The sequence below is a fragment of the Lissotriton vulgaris genome, chromosome 3_1, assembly GCF_964263255.1.
Source record: "Lissotriton vulgaris chromosome 3_1, aLisVul1.2, whole genome shotgun sequence".
NCBI classification, from domain to species: domain Eukaryota; kingdom Metazoa; phylum Chordata; class Amphibia; order Caudata; family Salamandridae; genus Lissotriton; species Lissotriton vulgaris.
In genome coordinates this window covers 1,422,651,441-1,422,667,838 of record NC_141689.1, presented here as the reverse complement: position 1 = coordinate 1,422,667,838, position 16,398 = coordinate 1,422,651,441, and the positions used below count along the sequence as shown (strand labels likewise).

Genomic DNA, 16,398 nt, shown 5'->3' with positions numbered 1-16,398 from the left:
TGCAGATTCCTTACCTTTAATTAGATACCCAACCCATACCATCCTGGAGGTGGGTGCAACCAATACTTCAAACTAGAAAGTCCTGCAGGACCGAACAGGGAAAATGCCCGTCCCTGCGGACCAGACTGTCCAGGCAGAAATGCTTGGCATCACTGTGCAAAGATGCCCACATTTCTGCCTGACAGATGTCCGGGGCTGGGATACCCAGAGCCAAGGCCATAGGAGCAGCCTTTCCCCTGGTGGAATGGCCCTTAATCCTTCAGTGGGCTGCTTCTTAGCCAGGGGAGAATAGGAAGAGGAAAAGAAAGGAAAGACAGAGAACAGCCCAGTAAATGATCTGCCGGTCCTACTAGTTCGATGTTACGGAACTCCTGCCAACTGGATTGGTGTGGTCTTGCAGAATCAGACTAGGAATGCTTGGAGGCTGCGGAAGCTGTGGCTGCCAAGGGCAGGGTGGCCGACGACTTCTGGCTTCCATTCCTAGGTCGGAATGAATCGCATCCATGTCACCGTCCACGTCCACGTCCGGCTTGGGATGCCTGTGCAGGAAAGTGGCTGGGATAGGGCTGACAAGTAGCTTGAGAGTCCTTGAACCTCAATGGGGCCAAAGCTACCTTTTCCCCAAAAAGACAGGTTCCATCAAAGAGCATGTCCATCAAATTTGCCAGGACATCACCTGAGAAGCCAGCTGTCCTAAGCCAGGCGTGGCGCCTCAAGGCCACTTTCATGGAAATCGATCTTCCCAGCAAATCAGTTGTGTCAAGGCCACACCTTATGGGGAATTTTGCTGCATTTCTCCCATCTTTCACTGCCTGAGAGAGCACAGCCCGGGTCTTGTGGCAGCACTTGCGCACCCGTCTCCCAAAGCGAGTGGGAGAAGCAGCCCAATAAGCATGTGGTATTCACCGACCGCAGAAGGACATCACTTAGTGCTTCATTAAAGGGCAAAAGGGGTTCTGAGGTGGAAGCCCCAGGCTGAAACACTTCCATCAGGAAATTAGTCCTTACCTGCACAAGGTAAGGTAAATATACCAGGCTTCCTGGGCTCAGCGGCAGGGGAACTATTCACGCCGAGGGTAATTTGCACCTCAACAACTCCCCACTGGAAACCTAATTGGTACACTTCGGGCTGCGGAAGTGTACCAATTAGGTTTCCAGTGGGGAGTAGTTGAGGCGCAAATTACCCTCGGCGTTAAGAGCTCCCCTGCCGCTAAGCCCAGGAAGCCTGGTATATTTACCTTACGAAGTCGGTGTCCTTGGAAATCCCGGGATAGCCCAAATGGGTAGAACCGTGAGTTGTTATCTACACATATACACATCCCCAAGGTTAGGGTACGCCTTAGAGTGCGTATACCGTCTGGGGATTCTTACTTGGTCCTGATGAAAGCTTTGCTGAGCTAGCACTAAAGCAGAAACATGTGGACCTTTTCACTTTTTTAAGGATACATTTGGTTCAAATTCATAACCACCAGTGTCCGATTCACTTGTTTTTAATGATTGCTGACTGACCCTCTATTAAAGTTAGTTTTGGGACCAGCTCGCCATCTTTTAAACCACCATACACCCTTTCTGGCACCACTTCACACGTCCAAAACCAGCTCCACTGTAAGTCAGGCGTAGTACCACACCGGGGAGACACTCGGTCTCCCTGGTGGAACCCAATGATGAAGCATGTCACCAACCAGGTTGGTGAGTGAGGGTTCCTTTTAAACAAAGGTTTCTTCCCACTGCTTTCACACTCTTTCATTGTGACTCTTTTTCTTCAGAGTTTGTATTTGGCCGCAAATCTCAGTGTTCATATTTCGCTTTTTATTTTGCGCCGTCAATCACCCTTTCGTTGTTTGTTAATAAAACATATTTTTAGTAAAGTCAAAAGGTTTTGGATAGCAGTGACCTAAAATATCCAATTCGTCTGTTATCCTCTTACCTTTGAGAAAGAAGGCAAGAAAGAAAAAGGCAAGAAGGAAGGGGAGAAAGAAATTAACAAATGGAAGGAAGGAAAGAAGGCAGGCAGGCAAAAAAGGAAGGTGGGAAGGATGGAAGGCAAAAAAAAGAAAGGGAAAAAATGAAAACAAGGAAGATGTAAAGAAAGGTTAGGAAAAGGCAAATGAAGGAAAACAATTAAGACAACAAAGTAAAAAGGCATAAAAGAAAGAAAGAAGATTAGGCAGAAGGCAAAGAAGAAAGATTAGAAAAAAGAAAGGAAATGAAATAAGCAAAAAAAAAAGAGAAAAGCAGAACTGAAAAAAAGGAAAGAAGGAAAGAAAAAATGAAAGAAGGCAAGAACGAAAGAGAAAGAAAAAAAAGGGAAATAAGAAATAAGAAATAAAGCAAAAAGGAACAAAGGCATAAAAGAAATAAGTAAAGAGAGAAAAAAGAAAGAAAGGAAGGAAGTATGGGGAGCGGAGTTGGCCTAACTGCTAGGGCGGTCGACCTTCAATCTGGGGAACTGGGTTCGAGTCTCGGCAATGATGCTGAACATCCTGTGATTCTGGGCAAATCACTTAATCTCCCCTTCCCTAACAAAAATTAATGTGTCCTCATGTAACGCAACTAGTGCTATGTAAAGCGCTCGGATAACCGATACAGGGTCAAGTTCGCGCTATATAACACCTTGGCTGCTAGGCGTTTTCCCCCCCTGTGCTGGAAATTGCTTTATTACTTTATTTATGACGAGCTCAGCTCGTCATCAGCACAGCTCAACCGTGCATCATGACGAGCTGAGCTCGTCATCAGCATCGAAAGGGTTAAAATTCCGTAAAAAAATGTTTTTAAAAAGTATAGTATTTACACCACACGTGACCTGCAAAGAAAGCGGGCGGGAATAAAACTAGTGATACACACTACATACCAAGAGGTATTTTCTATTACACTTTGATCATAAACTTGCAGAGATGACAACAACTGGACGTGATGAAGCTGAAGCCTGGTACTTTGGGCTTCTGCAAACCTGGCAGTATCTTTAGAGCCTTCGATGATGCTTATATCAATGGTTAATACTCCCAAGTACAATTTTCACTAGGAGCAACTCAGGGAGATCTTCAAGCAGTACTTTAAAAAGTGAACAAAAACAACTGCACACAACTGCGGTTCAGGATCGTTGATTCAAAGGAAAAAAAACTAAAACAAGTGCAAAACTTACCCTTGGAACAGAGCAGTTTTTGGATAGATGTCCACGATTATCACAATTTCTACAGATAATATTTTTGTCTGAAGTGTAGTAACGGTTCACGCGCCTGAAAGGAGTAAAGTTGCCAATCTGAGCCTTAAAAGAAAAAAAAAAATCCTTTAAGAATAGAGAGAAAATTAAAATATTTTAAACACAGCACCTTCATTTCAGATGTGTGCTGTTTGACAAACAAAATCATGCAATTTTTACGAAACAAATCAGCGTATAGGTAATGAACAAGATAGTTCCAAGATTAGGTGTTTATCCTCTTTCACAAGCAGCCCAGCAGCTAAGATGAACAAATAGGTCAAAAGCTGTGGGAGTGCCAACAAACAACAGCTTAGTGTCAGACGAATCTCAAGAGGCCACTGTTCGTCCACCTGCGGGGGTTGACGCAGTTTGTCTCTAATGTATAGGGGTCCTTCCTACAATGGCTCTACAATCTGGGCAAAGTACATTCACTTCAGCAAATGACTTTCAGGGCCTGGGATCGAGAGCAGTCACAGGCTTCTCGAGCTCAGCACTCAACATACACACATCTAAATAATAAAGGACTGTCCAACCTAGTACTTGACTTATGTTTTAAAAGTATGTTTATTACACACTAGGACTACATACACCACAAATATATTTAGGATACAAAACAGTTTTCAGGCACTAAAGACCATTGGCACCTCTCCCTGCTATGGGGCTAGTTCTCCATGGTGCCTCAGGTGGATCACACCCTTTCAGCACAATGTTGCAAGAATGATCTCAGGCGAAGTGTTACTCCAGCACTTTAAGAGTGCAAAGTCTCTCAGTCTTAGTACAGATCCTCATCTAAAAACATATGCAAGGCTGTTGATCAGGCCTGGTCCAGGCGGGGCCCCGCTTTCTGCTCCCCTGCATCTGGGGCTGAGTGCAAACCAGTCGTCTGGGTTGGTTCTTCCTCTCAGTTACATCTGCCACTGCTCAGTTGGTCAAAGGTTCTCCAGAGGACGCTGAGACTTACCGGGTCCCTGCTGAATGCATTGTGGTGTGACTGCCTATGAAGGTCTGAAATGTTGCAGCCACGGAACAGCTTTGTCCTTGGCAGCGGGTGAGGCAACGGGTGAGACCTACCGATGTGTGGAGTGTCCATGCTGCGGTCTGGATCTTGTTGTCATAGCAACAGTCACACAGCACTTTCCCTTGCACAGTGGTTCAGGTCACATCACATTTGATTTCTTGGCACAGTAGGTCAGGTTATGCTGCACTTGATTACTAATGCGAAAACAACAGTTGATGGACAGAATGCAGAACAATGTCATACATTCCCCACAGTACAGAGATCTGGGCCTAAATCCATCGTTTTTTTTGCACTCCACACCACCCCAGTTCAGACATGGCCATATGGAAATCAGCCTTGACCCTGTGCCTCATGGGAACAGTTCAGCCCGAACTGCCAAGCCATGTCTTTCCTGGACCGGAATCAAGCATCCTAGGACCGGTTTCTGGCTATCAGTCATCTTCAGCCAGGATATCTTGACTCCAGTGGTGTGGAGAGCATGGGACTCACGTCTGAGCATACCCATCCCACTCAGGGTGACAAATGCAAAAACAACAGTTGATGGACAGAATGCAGAACAATGTCATACATTCACCCCAGTACAGAGATCTGGGCCTAAATCCATCGATTTTTTGCACTTCACACCAGCCCAGTTCAGACATGGCCATACACAAATCAGCCGTGACCCTGTGCCTCATGGGAACAGTCCAGCCCGAACTGGCAAGCCATGTCCTTCCTGTACCGGAATCAAGCATCCTAGGACCGGTTTCTGGCTATCAGCCGTCTTCAGCCAGGATAGCTTGACTCCAGTGGCCTAGTGAGCACGGGACCCATGTCTGGGCATACCCTTACCACCTAGGGTGAACAGCAAAACACACAAGATGATGGACTGGGGTGGTGTGGTGAGCTAAATAACGATGGATTAAATCCAGATCTGTGACTGGGGGTGAATGTTTTGACATTGTGCAACATTCCGTCCATCAATTGTTGTTTTTGCACTGGAATACTAGGCACAGTAGCTCAGGTCAAGCCGTCACTAACAATTTCAGGCGTAGCAGCTAGGCCACACTATACCTACAAGTTTCTGACCAGGAATCACAGGAGAATCTGTCTCCTGTAGGCACATGGAAGCACAAATCCCTTTCCATAAACCTCCATTTCTGCAGACCCACTGCATTATGGCTGTGCTGCACCTTCCACCTCCTGGACAATCATTTCTCAAATGTTGCCAAACTATTACTATAGCTTACCAGACTGTCTGTTTTCTAGGCGCTCAGGACAGGCTGTCAACTCTGGCAGCAGGGTACACTTCACTTCATGCCCCCTCACTCCAGGGAAGGTGGCCTGTGTGGCAGACCCAAGCTCTGGTTGTGCAGCAGTCCTCTGAGTACTGTACACAGCACTCCTTGCCTTGGCCAAAAATAACTGGAACAACAACTGTGTAGTGGCCCTCCCTTTATACAGAAAACACAGCCTGGAGATATGGATCATTGTATGCACTTTCAGAACCTGTTTAAACTGCTTCACCTGTCAAGTATCCTCTTCAGACTGCTCTCCATATACAGTATATGTCATAGCGATGTTCCTCACAGCAAGGAGACAGTATTCTTGAGCCTGTAGCACCCACAACAGAAGTAATAAAACTTCAATGTACAAGAACAAAACAACATATTTAGTCACACCAAGCTGCAAGGGCCAAACAAGGAGTTTGATCATACTCAGAATACAAAGAATTCAATATATTGTTAGAACACTAGTTAGATACCCCTGATCTAAAAAAAATAATTACAAGTTGATACACTGGAATAGGATGGATACTGCTGACGTGCTTCATGAAACTGACTTCTGCAAGGCTGTAAAGACAAATAATTACACTACATGTATAAAACTAATTGAACGATTAAAGAAAAGCGATAGCAGAGCCAGCGGCCAAACTCCCTCTTTGAAGTGCCAAAAACAGGGTTCTTATAGTCCATGCAAACAAAAGAATAGAGAGCACATTCCTAATTCGGTGTTTCTCAAATCTTTTTTCTGTTTTCTTTCTTGGTCTCTTCATAAGTGCTGTGCACTGAAGACACCTTCTTTTGCTCAGGGTACCTAATGTAAGATCAGATCATTAGTGTCTAGTACTTTTATTCTTTTTCTTTGCACTGACCATATTCACCCTCTTTTAGGTACTTCAATGAGGGAGTTAGGACGTTGGCGCTCCTAGATCTTTTTTTAAATTGTTCAGTTCGTTTTATGCATGTTCTGTAATTATTAGGTCTCGCTACGGCGAACGCGCGCTAAGCGCGTTCTCGCAGCGAGAACTATAGCTGTCGGCTCAGCCGACAAGGAGTGGATACAAGACCTGGCCACGAGCAGAGTTTTTGCATAGGATTACGTTGGGCGCGTGAACTTCTGCAGACAGCATGGCAGAAAGAATCGGATCGCGACGCGCGCCTCGTAGAATGCAAGGGGAGTTAGCAGAGGGGCGCGGATTCCGACGCGCGGCTCCGGATTGGGTCGTGCGCGTGAGCTTCTACCGTAGACAGCTCACGTGATGTCGCGTGGCCCAATCCAAAGGCGCACGTCGTAATCCGATGCTGCCCCCCTCTTGTTTTTATCTGGGATTTACTTATCTGTGTTCGTGAAATAAGTACTGCACTACTACTGTTGTGCTGTCATGTTTCACCAAAGCCGGTACTGCTGACGCCTCTACTACACCTTAAAGGTTAACCTACTGCTGTTTATCCTGCACACGCAAGGTTAAACCAGCACTTCTGCCTGTGCTGCCATCACGTGGGCATGAACGTTGCCCAGAGTAGCACAGAGCAGCATTGCAGAGTATTCACCTCTGGACGGATTCTGAACACTTGCTCCAGACATCGGAGCACCTTCTATCCCGCTGAACTCAACATCAGGAGCAGGAACACCGGAGGGGAGGGGCTGCGGCGTCTTGAGGAAGAAGCAAAACCGAAGTGTGTCAGGAGGCAGCGCGGTGTGTCTGTCTGTCAACATCACCCGAAGAGACAAACACATAAAATAGCGGGAACCACACAAGGGGCAGAATTCAGAAAACCACAGCAGCCCGAGGTGCCTGGAAGGAGCGGGTCTGCAGTGCACTCCAAGCGCATGATCCCCCGCTTAGTTTTTTAGTGTGTGTGGTGCTCGCTGAGTTATTGTGTGGGATTTGTGATTGCCAGCTGTCGCACTCTTACGTAATGTCTTTGTATTTATTATATTTTTAGTATCTGCGAGTCAACCTGGCTTCATTGAGGAGCAGAGGGATTTCAACTGAAAATATGTATTGCTTCAGGGCAAGCTCATGAGCAGGGTGCTCAGAGGAGGGAGAAAAGAAAGGAGTGAGAGAGTTTTTGTTGTCCCTTTGATACTATTTTGTGCACAGACTGGTGTGGTGATGGGGGGTGAACACGTGTTACTGTCAATGGCGGAGGGGTCTTGGTCCTCGACGCCGATCGTCGCCTGGTTGACAACGGTGGAGGGGCCTTTGATCTCGACGCCGACCGTCACCCGGTTGACGGCGGCGGAGTCACATCTCTCGACGCCGATCGTCGCCCGGTTGACGACGGCCGAGGGGATCTCGACGACGGAATTGGATCCTTCGACGTCGTCGACGTACCTGTTCTTCTTTTCGACGGCGAGCCCGCCGTCGACGGCATTTTTGAAGCCAAACGATCCACCGGTGGTTCTTTCCTCAGCGCCAAGCCTGACGCTGAAGCTGAAGGGATGGAAGACCTGTCTTTTGAAGATGTTTTAGTCTTCTTGGAACCCTTCTTCCCCGGAGACCTTCCTCTGGATGACCTATGAGCCAGGCCATAGATGCGAATTCTCTCCCTGTCTTTGAGAGTTTTTCCTGACAGGTGCTCGCAGTGAGGACAGGTGCCTGGATCATGTTCTTCAGGCAGACACAGGATACAAACATTGTGGTTGTCTGATTTTTCTTTCTTGTTTCCACAAGAAGGACACTTATCAAAAAGTTAAGGCATTTTCAGCTGAAAATGCCCACTAAACTGACTTAAAAAGGCAGTTCCTTACTTGACTAGTTGAAAAATGTCAAAGTAAGTGAAAAAGTTGTTCAAAGTGAAGTAATTTTCTGTCAGAAAACAGAAATTAGTGGAGCTGTGTAACCAGGATCCTTCCTAAAGGAGCCGGAAAGAACAACTGACCTAACTGTCACCCCTGAGGCATGATGGGATACAGGGGGTCAGGGGTGCCTTAAAGGCACGGTGTCAGTTTATTTCTATGCAGCTACAGGTTAGCTTATCAGTCTTTTTAGACTGTGTGTTTGCAATGCAGCCTGGGAGCTTTCTATGCTTCCAGTGAGTTATGAGAATTTCTACTGCTTTCTGAGCATTAAAACAGTTTCTAAACAATCTTTGGTGTTGTTTCTCATGTTTCTAATGCTTATTATTCATGTATGGTGGAAATTCTTCACAGCATATTTCAGCTCTGATGTTATTTGGCTGCTATTGCATGTTTTTATATATATATATATATGAATATATATATATATATATATATATATATATATATATATATATATATATATACATATATATATATATGTGGGGCACATATAATATAGTGTTTCCGGGGTCCAGCGCATGGGCGGGAATATTCTAATGCTTATGACTATTGATGAGGATCCCCTGGAAGAGAATGTACTATCCCCGGACTCATTATTTAGGTTTCGAGGGAGGGGCAGCGGCTCCTGTCCATCCTACAACCCCAAACCCCGGAGTGGGCTCATAGAAGAGTGCCGTTTGCTGGCTTGTGCTGTGTGGTTAATGTTCCTCAGTAGAACAAGCGGTCTAGGGGTACCTCTTTCGAGACTGTATGAGGTACTGCACAGCTTGGTCTGTGCAGTACTAACATCTGCTGTACTCTTAGTTGCACAGCCTGGTGTGTAATACACTGATGAAAGCATGGCCAGGAAGAGAACTCTTTGACCAAGAGTATACCCACTCATACTTACAGCTCAGCAACATAGCGACAGCTTCACCACATCAAGGAACTTAAATGAAATAGGCACGCTGTAAAATTCCGACCATGAACATGTTGCTTCGGGCTTTCCCCTGGGACTAAAAGGGGTTTACAAAGTTTGCCCAAACGCAGACCTCAACAGTACCCATTTTGCAGATCATCTTACAAACGGAGAGTTTGGTGCTGATCATCTGTGGCCCGGAATACCTATGCTGGTGTTACTATGACTGGTATGTCGTAAGTCTACAGTTTCTTAATGTTATGCCATCCTCGAGACATACTCATTGATAGTGTATAGCATGGGTAATAGTTGGTTTCTCCTTGGTTGGAATTCTTTTTTTTCTTCCTTCCCTCCTTTCATACCATAACCTGGGCTGCAAATCTTTGGCAAGCACTTGGCTGTTAGTTCACTATCAGTGCCATGAATCCTTGGTTTTCGTTGTTTATTCACCTTTCACCATGGAGACTATTATAGCAGAAACCATTTGTGGTCCAACACAGGTTTAGCATGTTCAATAAGTGGCGGGTCCATGTTCAATACGTGGTGACTTTGCCTGTGTTGGCTTATCCATCACTTTTTAATTCATTGTTTTCCACTTGCTCTCTACATTGTTTCTCTTGTATGACCAATAAGAGGTTCACAGCACACTTGGTTATTGGACGGTCTCCAAGTGGTAATTGCATTATTGTACTGGCACTATTAGCAAGAACTGTGACCCTGAGTTGCTAGGCAGCCGCCTGCAGTTTCATCACCAGACTTATAATTAAATACCATTGTATACATTGCTTTTATAATGATTTTACTGGCAATGCGCTTTGTTTTTTAGACAACAGTGATCTCAAAAAGCACTAATGTGCTGTCTGCGTGGTAATTTGAGCATCTTCACAAACAAAGCTGATCGCTAAATACAAATGTTTTAGCAGTAGGACCAATATAAAGACTCCTAGGCACATATTTTGCTCAGAAGATGGAGTTATTGATAGTGTTGTGAAAACCAAATATGGCAGTCGTTCACTTTTAGGATGGAGTAGATATGTTATGTTATGTTATTTCCATTTCTAGAGCGCACAGATGCCCCAGCAAAGGGGCGTCCCCTGAAGTTTAAAATGAGCTTACCTTTTTGGTCCTGGCAGTTATGACCAAAACTAGAACTGCTGTAGCTCCCTTATTGTGGGGAAATATATCACAAACATCACTCGGTGTGCATGATAATATTTAGCAGTATAATAATTAAGATCTATCTGAACAGTTTTAGAAATTAAATATCGTTAATGACACCATAGAAGCTGTACCAGCCCGACCCTCTATACAATTTCAGATTATGCATCGTTCACTTTAGCCAATAGTTAAGCCTTTGGGTTCTTCATCACAGGTTTTTTTAGATCCTGGAGTCTCCTTGTCTGGTCTTTTGATATCAAGAATCTTATCAGTTATACAATTGTTTATTTTCCTGCCAGTCACATTCCTAATAGTTTTTTTTCTATATTTCTTAGGGAAAGAAATAAAGCATGGTAATCTTTAGGTGTGGCTTATATTTTAGAAAAATGCCCCCCTTGTAGTGATATGTGCTTGTAATATGTCACAGTCACTCTTACTTCTGACTACTGTGTATCCCTAATCATAACTCTTGGGGAATGGAACAAGTTGTGGTTCAACACACAGGTGTGACTAGCATCAAGGATTGCCTCTTCAGCTCCTTTTGACAACTCGGGGTCCTTCTGTGCAGGACTGCCTTCCACAAGCCACATCATGGCCATGATCTAAACTTGAGGCGCCTGCTTATTGAGAATGATGAAGAACCTCCACCTAAAAAGCTTAAAGAAGGTGTTGACTCTTTAACCAGGAACTACTTCGCTAATTGCATGTACGGACTTCCCTTCAAAACCTAAACTTACAGACACAAACCTTTTGAACGTTGAACTGGCACCAGCAGTTTTCATTAGGCCCAAATATCACCCTTTGAAACTGCACATCAATAAAGGTATATTCTATGTGACATCGTACCATACGTTTTATTTTAGGTTGTTTTAAAAAATATTATTTGACAGCAGAAATGATCCTTTAATGAGTTAACATCAAGCTGTATCTTAGACTGAAACCATTTAGCAGACATACAGGACTTCTTAGTCTGTTGGCCTTGCTAACACTATATAGTTCAACCCTGCCATTCGATTGAGAGGCAACACTGCAAAGCATGATCCAGGCACAACTTTGTGTGATATCATGTTACAAATGTCTAGTTCACCAATAACTAGGTCGGAGCCTAGTGTTGGGAGTTAAAATATTGTATTCAGTGTAATTATTTTTTCATCTTTTGCCGTTTGGTAACATCGTTTTTGCATAATATTGTTTGTACTACATTAAACAAACCACCGATGTCAATTGGGTGTATCTCTGTATTCCTTAAAAAAAAGACAAGCAATGAAATGAATAACATATCTTTAAGTGGAAGCTAAACCACTTAAACTAGATCTTAGGCTAAAGTTTTCTTTTTATTTCTTGTTTCTTCTCAAAAGCAAAAGCCAGTGTGATATATGAATGTGGGATTTCTATAGCTCGAACCTAGCGAAAAGGCATGGGAGGGCTGCACAGGGTGAAAGAACAGAATAAAGTCAACGAGTGATAGAAGAGGAAGCTGGTTTTTGGATGGATAATACATTCTGATGTTGTTTCCATTAAAGAGATGGGTCTTCAAGTCTTTCCTAAATTGGAGCATTGCTGGGGTGGGTACAGGGATGTTGTTCTAGATCTTGGTTGCACAGATGGGAAAAGGCCTGCTGTCGTCGGAGATAAATTATATATATATTATTATAATATAACAGCAGGCCGTTTCCCATTTGTGCACCCAGGATCTAGAAAAACATCCCTGTACCCACCCCAACAATGATATATATATATATGGCTGAGTAAATAGCCAGTAAAACTGTGCAAGGTTGATGGTCTAGATGACTATGGAAAGGGAAGAGGGTACTTACACTGAGCACTTTAAAGAAGGTCTAGACCACAGGGACTCTATGGTCCAGTGGAAGGCTAGGAGTAGCCGAAACGCGTAGGCCGTCCGTTTTTTGATGCACGCTTAAACTTTGCACATGGTGTGTGAATGAAGCAAAACATTTTACAAACTGACCTGTTGCTGTGCCGTGACTTCAGCCATTGTATATGGGGTGAGAAGAAACGTGTGTATATATATATATATATATATATATATATATATATATATATATATATATATATATATATATATATATATATATATATATATATATATATATATATATATATATATCTTTGCCTGCAGTGTGATGACATATTGGCTGTAAGTGTTACAAGAACCCCCGGGTAGGGTGAGTTTGTCTGCTAAGTAAGTAGGGGTGCTGGTTGTGATGTCTTTGTCACCAGAGGGTTCTTCTGTAACCGTGACCAGGTCTATGAGCTTCCAGGAAAGGCTGAGCTCCGTCCCATCCTCTGCCTATCTCCCCTGAATTGCCCTCCCTGTTTTCCCTGCTAAACACCCTTGTGACAACTAGAAAAAAACAACCAAAGCACACCTTCACGCCGAATGTTCATATAAAATATTTGTACACTGCCAGAATCCAATATGGACTCCCAATGCTTCTGGCATTCAATCAGCTGACAGTCAATGAAATGGCTGCAAGACATTCATCCTAGAGCCTGCCCCAACAATAAAATCCAGACGAGGTGCTAAAGGGTTGAGGATGCCTGTTCACTGGCACTTCTTGCATCTTGTGCAAATATATGTTTTTTCTTTCACGCTCCCCTGAAAGGAGGCTTCTCTCAAGGGGCTGATTTCATGCAATAAAACGTCTTTTTTGTTTTAAAAAAAAAGTAAATGATACAGCTGGTTTTGAAGGTGGTGAGGGCAGGCATGTGAAGACAACGCAGTTCCATTAGAATGGGTTGACTTTTATCGTATTGTAGCGTTTATATAGCGCTAACTCCCCCTTTGTGGGGCGCTGAAGCATTTGTCTCCATAGGTAGAATGCTACAGCGTGTAGGGTGTGTTGTTTCGATCCTGTGTGAGGAGTGTTTCAGTGTTATGAGTGATGACCATCAAGGTGCGGTTATTGTGTTATGGAATGCAATGCTTAGCAGTGTAATGGATGAAGGAGTGTTATAGACAGATGTGCAGTTTGTGGCTTTTTTTAAGTTGGCAACTTTAAGCAGCTCTTTTGGTCCCTAGAATGTATTTCTTATAGTCCTAGTTCACTTAGCTGGGTCGTCCATTCTGAAAAAATTTGTTTAAAGTTTAAGGTCCTGAGCAAGCATAGATTAAAAGAAGAAATTGTGGAGGATTCTGCTGTGATGAACTTTGTTAACATGCCATATCTGATTGTCAATTTTAGATGTGAAGATGAAAATGTAGTATTTAGCTTGTTTGGACCTGCAGTGGTGGTGACATTTATCGTCAGTTATTCCACGCCTCTTCAGTTGGTGATGGGTGGTCTATCTGCTGTGAACTGGAACACTTCTTGGTGATGGACTTTACTTTTAGTAGTTTTACCTTATGTGAGTGTAAGCGTGTCAAGTAGTTTTTAGGTCAAGCCTGGGCAGCACATACGCTGCTCTGCAAGGCATGCTATACTGGAGTATGGAATTTAAACTCCACCCACTCTCCGCCCATATTTGTCATTGGCTTGTGTCGTTGCCCTTTGTAAATGCTGGCTTCTGATTCGTTAATAGGCTTGTTAGTCCCTCCATAGTACCGCCTTGTCTTTATTTGTAACCTCCCATGAGCAGTGGCCCTTTTACTTCAGTTGTTAACAGTACTTCTTATTTACTCTGTAAGAACTATTTTCTTTAATGCATTTCTCCAACTGCAGGCACAACATGCTTTCATACAACATTCAGTGCGCCATGCACGCTTTCACAGGGGGGTTTTATCAAAAAAACTATTTGTTTGTCAGCTTGACAAACAAATGCTTTTTTTGGTAAAAGCGCCTCGTGCCACACTTTCACTTTAATAGCGGCATCGGACATTTCTTTAGACACGGCTCATCTAAAGAAAGAGGCATGGCCTCTATTAACGTGAATGCGCAGCATGGGGCTTGTAAACAACAAGCGTTTACAATGAAATAGGTCTTGTGTTTTAGAAACTTTGAACTATTGGTATTGTAAATGACAATGCCTTTATATTTTTGCGTTGTTTTTTAAATACATAAATAAACGGCAGTGTCATTTACAATGCCAATAGGTCAAAATCTCGCAATTGCGGGACCCATTGCATTGCTTGTGAATGTCCGTGTAGTCAGAATGCTGCAAGGTACTTCTAAATGAGACGCCAATTTTCCCTATAAGTGGGTCGGGTGTTTTAGGTTACTCTCCAAAATGGACCAAAACTTTTATTTTACACCACTATTCTCATATAAATTGTCTAAAACCACATTATTTAAAGGAAGTCCAAGGTGAAATTTATATATAACAAGAAATCAGTAGTTGGAGTATTGAGACTATACCTCCTGAAGACAACTTGCCGGGCACGTGGACAAATGAAGCATTTTCTTTACTCTGATTTCTCTAAACCAGAGCTAAACAAGTATTTGCAATGCAATAAGTCTCATGTTTGCGAGAGTTAGAGCTATTGGCATTGTAAATGATAATGCCTTTTATTTATGTGTTTAAAAAACCTGCAAAGTACAAAGTGTGTGTTTACTCACTGCTTGCAGGTTTTCGAAACATATAAATATAAGTCATTGTCATTTACAATGCCAATAGCTCAACCTCCCGCAAATGCAAGAACCTATTGCATTGCAAATGCTTGTTCTTGATCATACTAACATTGTCCACAGAAAGTGCCTGTCTCATCTCTGACGAGAAGCCACATCTGCATCTTGGCTCCTGTCTGTGGGAAATCTACAGGAGGTTTGCTCAGTCAAAAGTGTTTACAAATGTACAACTGTTTTAAGGCCATCCTTTTTCATTCCCATTCCCTCTTAATTCTTATCAGGCTAGGCACCTTATAGTGCTTATTCTATGAAGAGACATTTGACCAATTTCGAAACTTGTTTAACCTTTTATTTACACGCTTGCTCAATAAACTGTTGCTAAGGGAAACGTTGGAAAGTGTAACCTCTGATTCAGAGGTAATTTGTTTACACTTTTTAGCATCCAATTTGACATGTGAGCAGATTCTTTTCCCCCGGACAAACTGCAATAAGGGCTCCGATGTGGTAAAATTGAGCTGGAGTATTTCTGTCAATAGGTTAGCTTTTATCACTGTAACTGACAAAAAGCAACTCTAAACCTTTTCATGAAAAAAAGAATGTCCTCCCAAGGACAGACAAGATCAACCAGAGTAACAAAATGTAATTCATAGTTGTTTCAGACACTCAAAAGGCCTACATCCAACTCAAAATAAGAAAATGCCTGCCCATTTTACTACTGTACTCCATACCATAGGAAAGCTTGACAAAAGGCAGTAGAAAATCAGCCAAGGACTCCATGGTAGCTTGTACTGTGAACATCCTGTTGTCCAAATCTAAAGATGAATCCAGAGCCAGTGCTGTGTATGATGTCAACATTGGTGTCATTGCTGGAGCAACTAGTAAGATCTTTAGTGTCAAAGTAGTGATGAAGTTGGCCAGGCCAGCACTCGAGCCCTCAGCAGGGTTGACTAGTGCCAGTGTTAAAGCTTCTGGCAGATGGTTGGTCGAGGAACCCATAGGCACCATGGGGCCGAAAGATGCACCAGAGGGAGCTGGAGGAAATCAGGACATAGCCAACAAGGCCTGGATGACAGCCACCACTTAGCCAGAATAGTCAGCACGAGCAGCCAAAATAACAAGCATTTGCAATGCAATAGGTCTCGCAGCATTAAAGTTTGAGTTATTGGCATTGTGTATGACAATGCATTGCATAAATTTTTTAGCAAACTTTGAATTGGTGAGCAGTGAGAGTGTGTGCAAGAATATGCTGTTGCTCACAGCTGTTATTCACACAGCTCTGATGATGCACCTCACGCACGGGCTCACAGCTGTTATTATTCACACAGCTCTGATGATGCACCTCAGGCACGGGGCTGCCTGCAGTTATTATTCACACAGCTCTGATGATGCACCTCAGGCACGGGGCTGCCTCCAGTTATTATTCACACAGCTCTGATGATGCACCTCAGGCTAGGAACTGACGCAGTTATTATTCACACAGCTCTGATGATGCACCTCAGGCACGGGGCTGCCTGCAGTTATTATTCACACA

At 43.5% G+C, this 16,398-nt stretch overlaps 1 protein-coding gene across 2 annotated transcripts in view; it reads right to left on the bottom strand.

Annotated features, from left to right (window-relative positions):
* The window catches only part of ZCCHC7 (zinc finger CCHC-type containing 7), a 281,807-nt gene that overhangs the window by 190,471 nt on the left and 74,938 nt on the right, over window positions 1–16,398 (bottom strand). For both annotated transcript variants that reach the window (XM_086961897.1, XM_086961898.1), the window contains exon 4: window positions 3,143–3,265. In XM_086961897.1, coding sequence (XP_086818023.1) covers window positions 3,143–3,265 — 123 coding nt within the window. The remainder of the gene's footprint in view (window positions 1–3,142; window positions 3,266–16,398) is intronic.